The sequence below is a fragment of the Punica granatum genome, chromosome 4, assembly GCF_007655135.1.
Source record: "Punica granatum isolate Tunisia-2019 chromosome 4, ASM765513v2, whole genome shotgun sequence".
Taxonomy (NCBI): domain Eukaryota; kingdom Viridiplantae; phylum Streptophyta; class Magnoliopsida; order Myrtales; family Lythraceae; genus Punica; species Punica granatum.
The window spans coordinates 15,606,507-15,617,175 of record NC_045130.1 but is presented as its reverse complement, the minus strand read 5'-3'; the positions used below and the strand labels follow the sequence as shown (position 1 = coordinate 15,617,175).

General features: G+C 36.2%; 1 protein-coding gene across 1 annotated transcript; it reads left to right on the top strand.

The window, feature by feature from the left end:
- The first annotated feature begins 3,779 nt into the window (after positions 1–3,779).
- LOC116205094 lies at positions 3,780–8,806 on the top strand. The gene is made up of 5 exons (XM_031537566.1): positions 3,780–4,266; positions 6,889–7,188; positions 7,491–7,715; positions 8,021–8,149; positions 8,263–8,806. The coding sequence occupies exons 1-5, from the start codon at positions 4,000–4,002 to the stop codon at positions 8,473–8,475; spliced, it is 1,134 nt and encodes a 377-aa protein (XP_031393426.1). The 5' UTR covers positions 3,780–3,999; the 3' UTR covers positions 8,476–8,806.
- Positions 8,807–10,669: the final 1,863 nt, after the last annotated feature.

Below are 10,669 nucleotides of genomic sequence, written 5' to 3'. Positions count from 1 at the left end.
AAGACTTTTATTGAGTTATCTTTTTTTTATAACATTTATTTATCTTATTCATGAAATTAAATTACTATTAGTCTTATAAATCTAATAGTATGCTGTTATTGATTGAAAAATTAGTATTTTCAATAATTTATAACCCATATTTAATATAATAAAATTAGTAAAAAAAAATATCACAATATATCCAGTGCAACGCACGAGTTCCAGGATAATTAATGAATTCTGATGATTTATGTATATACTTAATCAATTATTTTTGAGTATATATTATTGTAATATCTATTTTCCTATTTGTTTATTAGAATAATTTATTATTTTAGAAAATTTGTTAAATATAATTGTTGCATTTATTGATAACATTTATCGTAAAAGTTAGTTAATTTTGCATGACTCCAGCTTCATATATCTGTTATTATTTCTTATAGAAATTATTCATATATATTTGTGAAACAAAATTTTTCCTACTAAGAATAATAGTGGGAAGTTTTAATAATCAATTTCAAATTTAAAATAATATTTTCAATGAAATTAGACTAACTTTATATAGTATATTTAGTAATTTTGCTTCTTCTTGTCTAATTTAATAGTTACTATATGTTTTTTTTTCGGTGAATTACTGTAATTTTATTTAATATTGATGGATTACAAAATTTATCACATACAGGTTTATTTTGCACTCATTTTAAAGGAATCTTTCAAATATTAAATTTTTATTTATTTTATATGACCATAAGTTTATGAATTTAATAATTTCTGATAATCTTTTTTTGGAAAATATTTATTTTAAAATATTATATATCTCTTATATCATATCCATTCATATTTTCATACGTTTATATCATTTTTATAATAATTATTTATATTCTCTAAAAAAGTAATTGCTTCTTAAAATCAAAATATATCAATACTTAGTTTCGAATTTCCAGCAATAACCTTTAGTAGATGCATTTACAGCAATGTTTATTCAACTAATTTGTTAATTTCAATCCCAAACAAAAAGTACTTTAATTTTATTATTAATTTTGTCTATTTTATTTGTTAATTTTTTATACTTTCTTATTTACATAATTAATTAATTAGGTTCATTTATTACTTCATGAATTATACAAATTTACTGCTATAATCATATTTAACTAAAATGTAATTTGTTTTACTCTGTATATATGGGTAGATATAAATTAGCTTAATCTAAAAGAGAAAAAAGAGGGGAAAGTATTCACCTTTTATTGCCTTCCAATTGGAAAGGATCGAGGAAGCAAATAAAGTTGCATAAGCTACGAAAAGAATATATCCCATTGGGCCCCATCCATGCTGTGCGGCATATATGCTCAGTCGGGCTTATAATTCAAGCGTGGAATATCCAACAAAAACCGAACGATTTCTGATCAAATATTAGAACGCATAATACAGTTATAACTTATATTGAGCTTTACTCATTTTATGCATTTATGGCGCTGGACCTTATTTTTCAAGTTCATGTAAAATCTCAAGTTTTGTTTATCGCGAATTGAAGCTGGAATGAATCATGTTCTTAATAAATCCTATATCAACTAATGTAAACAGTTGTGTATATATATATATCAAAATAATCAATAAGTTTGCAATCAATGCATTGAATTCCTATCAAGTCATAATTTATTCTTGCTAAATCCCATTTGGTGCAATTTTTCCCCCTTTTTTTTAATTTGCTTTCTATTAGAGCACGAGGGACTTTCTGAGAAGAACAAGAACAAACTGATTGACCAGTTAAAAGGGCAATTTCAGCTCGCATCTTGCAGTTTCGTGCCGTAAAAGAAGAGAGAGAATAGAGATGTTTTGCCATCTTAATCACATGGACCAATTCTTGAGCACAATTTCAGACAAAACTATATATTTGTATATAATATGATATGGGATTTCCCTCCGTGTCGACGCAGATGTACCAATTTAGAGAGCAAACCCAAACACGACATTAACTAGGAATGGAGAGGCGGTGTGATCTGATCGTTATCGTGCGCGTGCGCGCATCTTGACGAAATCATAATTGAGGTTGCTGCACCGTCTGATGAACACCATGTAGCAGCCAGACTTGTCGGGGGACGCATCCTGTGAACAGATCATTGGCCGACCATTGAAATTTGGAAAAATCATCTTCCCAACATAAGAGCCCGCCCTCTTTTTTGGGTATGTGTGTGAGTGTGATCTGATAATGAGAAAGTCGTAGTCAAAGTGAGCGGATGAGATATTTGAGATAGTTGTGGTTGTGGTGGTGGTGGAGGTAATTGTTTGGGAAGGTACACTGTGTGTGTTTTTGACTCTGCCAAACCTACCCACGTGTCCCTGCCACAAACATGATTAGTGGCTGTGATTTAATAATCTGTGCCCAGTACCGCCCCAAAGTACTGTTCAAGGCCGTGTCTGGAGTCCTCTCCCTCCCCTTATTCATCAAGTTTTTGATAAATTTCCTAATGTGAATCAAAAATAGTGTAGCGTGGTGACTTTTGTCATCGCATAGTAATTAAGAGATTTTACGTTTTGGTACTAGTGGTTTTACTACTCGTAATGACATTACCCGTATTTATTTATTGGTTATTATGATTTATATTTTATTGTACGGTTCATGAGTCTCCCTCATAATTAAAAGAAAATTTTCGTAATGCCAAAGTTGGTTTAGTATCCAAGCCGAGAGAGCTTTAGTCCTTATTGGGTCAATCCGGCTCGACTGAATTAGTCGAAATTCGATTGGGCTTCCGAATATCAAGATTTATAAAAAAAAAAAAAAAAAAAACTGGTTTAGTATTACTATATCCTGGTTGCTAATTCTGAAGAAAATGGCATAGAAGTGAAAATCATTAGAAGGATCGAGTTTTCTGCTGCAGTATTGTTTTCAGATTTTTCACTCATCCGTATCAAATAGAATGCGGTTTTGTCAAGTCGGAAATTTCCGCATGAGACATCTCTAGACATCACAATTTGAAATGAATAAGGAAAAATGAACGGATGGAAGAGCATGAATATCCTTCAAGGATAGTGTTACGCCTAAAATTGTCAAATAAAAGTTTTCTTAGACCCAGAGACTTGAGTTATTTTGTTTTAGAACATTGAAGGGAGTCTTTTTGTTCCGCTTAAGTAAGGTCTTGTGTTCGAGTTTTTATGAATGTAGAAAATTCATACTGGGAGAGTTTTACCTTTAAGTGGTCCGATCCGACTCAACTGGATTAGTCGAAATCCAATTGGACTTTTAGATATCATTGTTCACACCAGAAAAAAAAAAAGGAATCATTCAATATTAAAAGGACCAGAGAATAGGGATGTGAAAAAAATAACTGCTTACATCGAAAACATGCACGTAAGAAATCAAACGGGGTTCATAATGGTTAATTATTTAGTGAATTTGTATGTTACAAAGTTAGATGAAAGACGATATGTTACATAGTTAGATGTAAGACGATATGTTAATTTTGATCAATTAGGTTTTTCATATTCTTAATGTCGGTATTACTTTGAGAAAATACTGGGCAATCCCAATCTAGCCGGATACGGCTTGTGATGCATTAAAGGCGCTAGGGCAACTTCCCCTTATCACAAGGCAGATACCAATTTTCGTTCATTTCTCCATTTTCTCCCAACCATTTCCTCTTTCCATTGTCTTTAAAAAATTTAAATCTCTTTTTTAGCAACACATTTTCTACAAACTATTAAATGGTACAGGAAGTTGGCTTAACCAAACACACCCTAGAAAATTCTCCATCCCTCCTCTTAAAATACGAAACCCAACTTCCTCATCCCATATATATATATATTCAATGCCCCCTCGTTCTCTCTAGCTCTCTCTCTCACTCACGCACAAGCTACATCTATATCTTTACCCTCCCCGTGACGCCCCCACGAGACACTCGATTAATCAAAAATCGAATCGAATTATACATATCGTCTGTCCGTTGGTCGACGTCTTTGTAGTAAATAACATCACGAGGAACAGAAGATCACAGGCTCACAAGAAAGTGTGTGCCTTTGAAGCAAATGGAGGCGACAACTATGGCCAGGAGCAGTGAACGACTCCACAGGAGCGAGGAGGAGAAGGTAGTGGACGGTTCGGAAATAATGAGGTTGGTTGGGAACGAGGAGGTGTTCAACAGCTTCGTCGACCATAAGTTCAAGGAGCTCGACAAGGACCGGGACGGCCAGCTTTCCGTCGACGAGCTCCAGCCCGCTGTCGCTGACATCGGCGCCGCCCTCGGCCTTCCCGCTAAGGGCACCTCCCCCGACTCCGACCACATCTACTCCGAGGTCAGTGTCCTTTTGCCTTCCTTCCCCGCTGATTGCTCATCCCGTACGTACAGCTAGGAGAACTCTTTATCCATGCAATATGGCTGAGGTTGACGCTGTGATTGATTGATTTGCACATGCTTATTGGATCAGTTCTAGTTTTGTGTTAACTTTGATGAGGTTTGGTGCATTCAAAGAAACCATGACGAGTAGTCAGTATAGCGGTAAGAACGAACCACGTATTGCTATATCGATTCCCGGGGGGGCGGGGCTAGCCTCAGTAGTTTTGATTCTGGAAAATCATTAATTCCTGGTTATGACATGTTTATGGATTGGTTCAATAAGAACCACATAGAGCAAAAGATTAAATATATACTCCTGCACCGACCCTGGAAAATCAAACATCCTCTACATGTACACATGCATGATCCAGAAACCTTTAGATCTATAAATTAATGGTTTATGATTACTTAATTCACATTATTTATTTGATCCCGTGTTGTTTAAATTAACAGAAGAGAACAACTTTAGTATCAGCCAAATAAGAAAAACAAACCATAAGGGGATACATAAAGGATTAATAGACTAAAAAACTATGCTTATACAGTTAAAAAAAATGTAATAAAAAAAATGTAATGCAGTAACGCATGCTAGGTCTCAAGTTCGATATTCGTTGTCAGACTAGTCATACTCTTTATTAGGATTTAGGAATCTTATTTCGTTGTGTAATCGGCAAAAAAAAATGTTCAAAATAAAGGTTAAAAGAATTATTCCAATTATTAATTATATAACTTTTGAGATTACCACTACAAATACAAGGTTTGTACGTCATGTTTAGAAAACAACCCTAATTAATATTGTTGAAAACATGAAACTGCTTCAGTACAGCTTTTAAGGAGCATCTTCATATAGATCATTTTTGTGATTTAAAAGAATTCACAACGTGATTACTCTTCTAATATGCCACGAAGCTTTCCCAGCGACCTAGCTTCTCGTATAATTATTTGAAGTCGATCTAGCACATCAAATTAGCCAAAACCCCAAAACAAGAAAACCCCTATATATATAGTTAGCATTTGGGTCACTTTCTTTAGCAGTTAAATTTTAAAATATAATCAAGCTTCATTTCTTTTTCTTTTTTCTTTTTTCTTTTTTATTCCGTGGATAATCAAACCTCATTTCTGATCCTTCCAAAATATGTAAATGCCATAGGAAAGGAAGGTGATCAATATAGACATGCTTTATTGTATTGAGAGAAGCACGGAGACAGTTGCTTTTTCTTCTAAAGGATAAGGTAATGAATTTCTTGGCGGAAAAACGGGGCACGTCTCAGAACATTGAGATGATTCTAGCTTGTGTTAAACTTTTCCACAGCTTCCATAGTAGTCGGGGTCATGGCGTCCATTTCCCTTTTTTAACCTTTTAGGCTTCTCCTTTTTTCCCGATCATCATGATGAAAATCATCGAATCGTCTGGACACTAAAGTATTGCTTTATTTATTCTTCTATTACACGTATTTAACATTTACATTACATAAGTCAACGTCGAAAGGGAACCAGTTCCTTTTCCTGCCTTTGGTGGGGACAGGAGGAATTTGTTGTTCTAGTTGAGCTTATGACGTATATACGTGGACACATAAGACAAGATAACGATAACAAACTAATAATTGCACGAACATTATCTCAATTCTCAATATAATACATAATTACATATATATATATATGTATATATATATATTTTTTTATATATAATAATTTCTTAAAAACACTGTGCAGCTCATGCTTAAATGTGGGATGGGGACAAAGAACTTTAAATAATTTATTAAATTTCGTGGCCCACAAAAAGCCGGTCGATCCACATTATATTCGCCGACCATATATTGATTTGGTCCTGTGTGTGCTTGACATTTGGCTACAATATGACGCCATCAGAAAGAAACAAAGAAAAACAAAATCCAAATGGACAGAATCTAGGAAATTTTTACGGGGAGGCTCCGGGACGATTGGACGGTGGATGGTTCCTTTGCTAAATAGAAGCCCTATTTAACCAACGTGGATCTGTTTAATTAATTCGATTTTTAAGTAAGACGTTAAGTGCAAGTTTTATAAATAGAAAAAAATTATTATTTGAAGAGTTTTACTTCTGAGTAGACACAACTCAATTCACATCTGAGTTAATAAGAACATTACTTTCGAATATCAGGTAATACACGTAAAAAAAGAATAGCGGACGATCCAATGATTTCAGCTTCAGGTCGCAAGGAGTGTCGATAATTTATATAGCTAGAGAAAATCTAATACAGATACAATGTAACATAATTAAAAACATTTCCTAGCTGACTTCGAAGATTCGGATATTAATTTTAGTCGACACGTAACATGCATGTGCACAATAGTCAGAAGGGATGGTCCGAGATAATTTAGCGACTATTTTAGGTCATATCATATATATGTACTTTAAAATTATAGATTTCTACCTGACAAAATAAGATACTAGCATATGGTTGTTTCATCGAACTTTAATTTCTCATCGTGAAGTTCACCTTTTGTCATCGCCATGCAAGAACATTCTTCTTGAGCTTACGTTCATTGAATTTTTTTGGGCGCGCGCGCACACACATTTATATTTATATGTATGTAGCAGGTCCTGAACGAGTTCACCCATGGGAAGGAAGACAAAGTGAGCAAGACTGAGTTCAAAGAGGTGCTGTCGGATATTCTCCTAGGAATGGCTGCTGGATTAAAGCGGGACCCTATCGTGATCCTCCGAATTGACGGGGAAGACCTTGAGGAGTTCATCAAGGGCCTGAGCTTCGAGTCTGAAATGATCTCCATATATTCTCAGATCGATCTGCCGGAAGGGTCCTTGGTGAAGGATTACATTGTCAAGGCACTGGAGAAGCTGAGTGTTGACCGTGGTATGCCTCCCTCCTCCGATCCTTGGGTAAGTATATCCTATCTCATGGGAATTGGTAGTCTTAAGATAGTCGAGAAAAATTCTTGAAGCGATTCCCATGCCAGGAAATGGAACTGAGGAGGAGTCGATGAGCACCACCTTCATCCCTAACCCGGAATAGATTCGACTCTCTTGATAGTGTTTACATGTGTAGTTCAATTGAATCGATATTTATTTTTTTATGAAGAGCTCAATAATGGTCGTCTATATATACATTGGAAATGCTTGTGATAGTGATTGACTAATTGGGCCTTATGGGCTTTCTTTCTTCTTTGGGTGGGCCATAAAAGGTTGTGAGCAACGTGGTGGAGCCAGTGCTCGAGTCGAGTGGTAACGTGGACCAATTAGGGAAGCCCACGTGTGATCAAGAGACATTCTTGGAAGGTTTCAAGAAGGTTGGGGAGAGATTGGCCCAGCGGCTGAAGGAGCAGCCCGTGATCGTAGCCCACACTGAGAACACCTTCGATGCCAGCGCCATCAGGAAACTGCTCGGCAACAAGTTCGAATTAGATAAGGTAACGCCTATACATCTAAATTAAACAGATCCACCCCGACATTGGATCATCGAGACATCGATCTTTTCGTCGTTTCATTATGAGCAGTCCATCATGTTGCTGGGATGTCCAACAATTTTTGAACATCGACTTGCTCATAGAATTCAGGAAATAGAACATCCTGCACCGTCGGTTTGTAGCAGTCAGGATTAAGAAGAGAAAAGCTAGTCAAAACGGGTCGTCCATCATTTTGTTCATTCCTCGAGAATTTCTGCAATTGGTCTTGGTGACTCTAATATTTGTTCGATTGTTGTCTCGTGATGCAGACATTAAATACGGCTTTAGAAAACGTGCCAAGAGACCGCCATGGCAAGATTTCCAAGGAGTACCTGCGAGTGGTCCTGGACACGGTTTCTCCATCAGCCGGCTTGCCACCACTCGGAGCCATTGACGAGGTAAGTACTCAAGACATGAAGCTCCTTTCCCCATCGGGTTTTTCCGTCTTCTTTTCCTTCCGTTGCTTTGAATTAATTTGGAAGCGGATAAAAGTGTTCTTTGGTTTTTGTAGATGGATAAGGTTGTGGGAGAGGCATTCAAGATGATGGAAGCTGATGACGGGAACATGGTGAAAGAGGAGGAGTTCAAGAAGATCATCATTGAAATCCTCGGGAGCGTGATGCTGCAGCTGGAGGGCAACCCGATCTCGTTCTCTTCGAACTCTGTCGTGCATGAGCCACTCTCATCGACTCCTTCCCTCTGGCAGCCGTCTAATAATTCCTGAGCTCGAACTTGATCCTTAATGACGCCAAAATAATTAGTGTATAAATAATACATGCATCACTTTTAAGTATATGGCAAGTATAGCGAGATATCATTTGGTCATGCCATCTCCGCCAATCAGTACATATTATCCGATCCACGATTACTGTGGTGCTTATAGTCTCGTCCGCATGTACTGTACAACTCTCTAATATTAGAATGTATATCCAGTCTATGTTAGGCATTTAATGCATGAAGCTGTACGCGTCATGTGACATGCAATCTTCCATTCTCATGCCTTGGTATTATGATTTTCTTGCTTTAAGAAATAAAAAACAGATGATGTTGAATGAGTCGGGATTCGTTGGATTTTTCAATAAAACACCGGAAAAACAGGTGATGATGTTTCACGGAAAAAAATCATGCCAGAAAGCATAGGATTCCGCTGGAACTGAACATCCACCTTCATTGATAGAGTGGATCTTCGCGCAAAACCTGTGCGATGATTGTCGACTAGATTCAACACCTAAGAGGATATAATTCGCATGTTGCAATGCCATTGTCTATCCTAATGATCGTGGGGCAATGTCACTATTCAATCAGGTTGTCCAAAATCAGAATTGAATAACGAAGATGGAGAAGACAGACGTGTTTGGACCAAAACGAATCCCGGGGATATGTCTTCTTGACAGACTAATCTCATTAATCAACAATATGTTTACTGATTTATGAGCTCATGTGGACCGTATAGCTTGGGGGGGCAGCTTTGCAATCAAAGCTAGGTTTATTTAAGCTTCTGATAATCCATCTAATACCTACAAGATGATTTGCTATTGTTGATATTCCACCAAAGATCTATCGGAAATTCTGGCATTCTGTCGCTGAAATTTCAGCCGCTCCAAATGCAAAAAGTTAACAATGTTTCATAAATAAGTACAAAACGTTTCCCCACAAATGCATAATATTTTCAACGTTGCCTATATAAAATATTTCTCTTCTTGTGCAAAAACACAATATTTCGTATAAGAAATCTTTCTGTATTAAATGAAAGAGCAGTTGTGCGAAATGTTTTTGCCCTTTAATTCAAAATTTTTTATCATCAGTAAGAAACATTCCTATAAGAATAAAAATGTTCCATACACAACATTTTCTCTTGTGCGAAATATTATTTTCTTGTGTGAAAAATTTCACCCAAAAAAAATAAAATTTTGTACAGTCTTTTCACACTTGTATGAAGCGTTGTTCTTTAAATGCGAAAACTTTTCACGCTTGCACAAAACTTTTTTCACTTATACAAAATGTTGTTCTTCAATTGCAAAAACTTTTTGCTGTTGGAGCAGCTGAAATTTCAGCATCAGCATGGTAGAGTTTTTAAAGATCTATACATTTCAATATAAAAATAATCTATAATATTGACAAGGCTCATAATATAGGGAAACATGTCATTGCTTCATACTAGAATATTTCACGTTTAATTTTCACAAGTAAAATTTCCTGCATTTTTTATTTAAAATAGACACTTTTGATCATCAACTTTTGACGATTCTACCATTTTCATTTTAAACATATTATTTTATCATTCTTGTCGTCAATGATTCACTTTTTGTAGTTTTAGTCGAGCTTTCCATTTTATCATCAGAAAAGACAATTTCCATCCAAAAAATAGCTTTTAAGTTTTTAACAATAATTATATAACTTTCAAAATATTAAAAAAATCAAAGAAAGGGGGAGGGGAACAATCGGAGTAAGGGGGGGTTTGGGGCCTTTGCGTCAGCAGGGGGTTGCCATCCACTAGTGGGGTCATCCACTAAGGTTGTGATGGCTGTTGGGGAGGTCCACGTCCTTCCCAAATCGAGATCATAGTCGATCTCAATTTTGAAAGGGGACCTCACTATTGGCCACCACCTAACAATTGGGGTTGCCGGCGACCTCCCTGGTTGTTGATAATCCTAAGATGTAGTTGATGGCCATTGACGAGGCCCTCATCGCCCAAATCAAGAGAATTTGGAAATGGACCTCGTCTCTCTATATTCTCGTTTCTTTATTCCCTTTAGGGATGGTAGTGGTGTGGATACCATGAGAATCGCAACCGCATCAAAGTCTAAAACCACACATTGTGTTTGTGTCATATTCGCTACAACTTCAAAAATTGAAAACTATATTCGTACCCCCAAGAGCCTTTCATTTCTACACAACAATGTGAAATTAAATAAAAT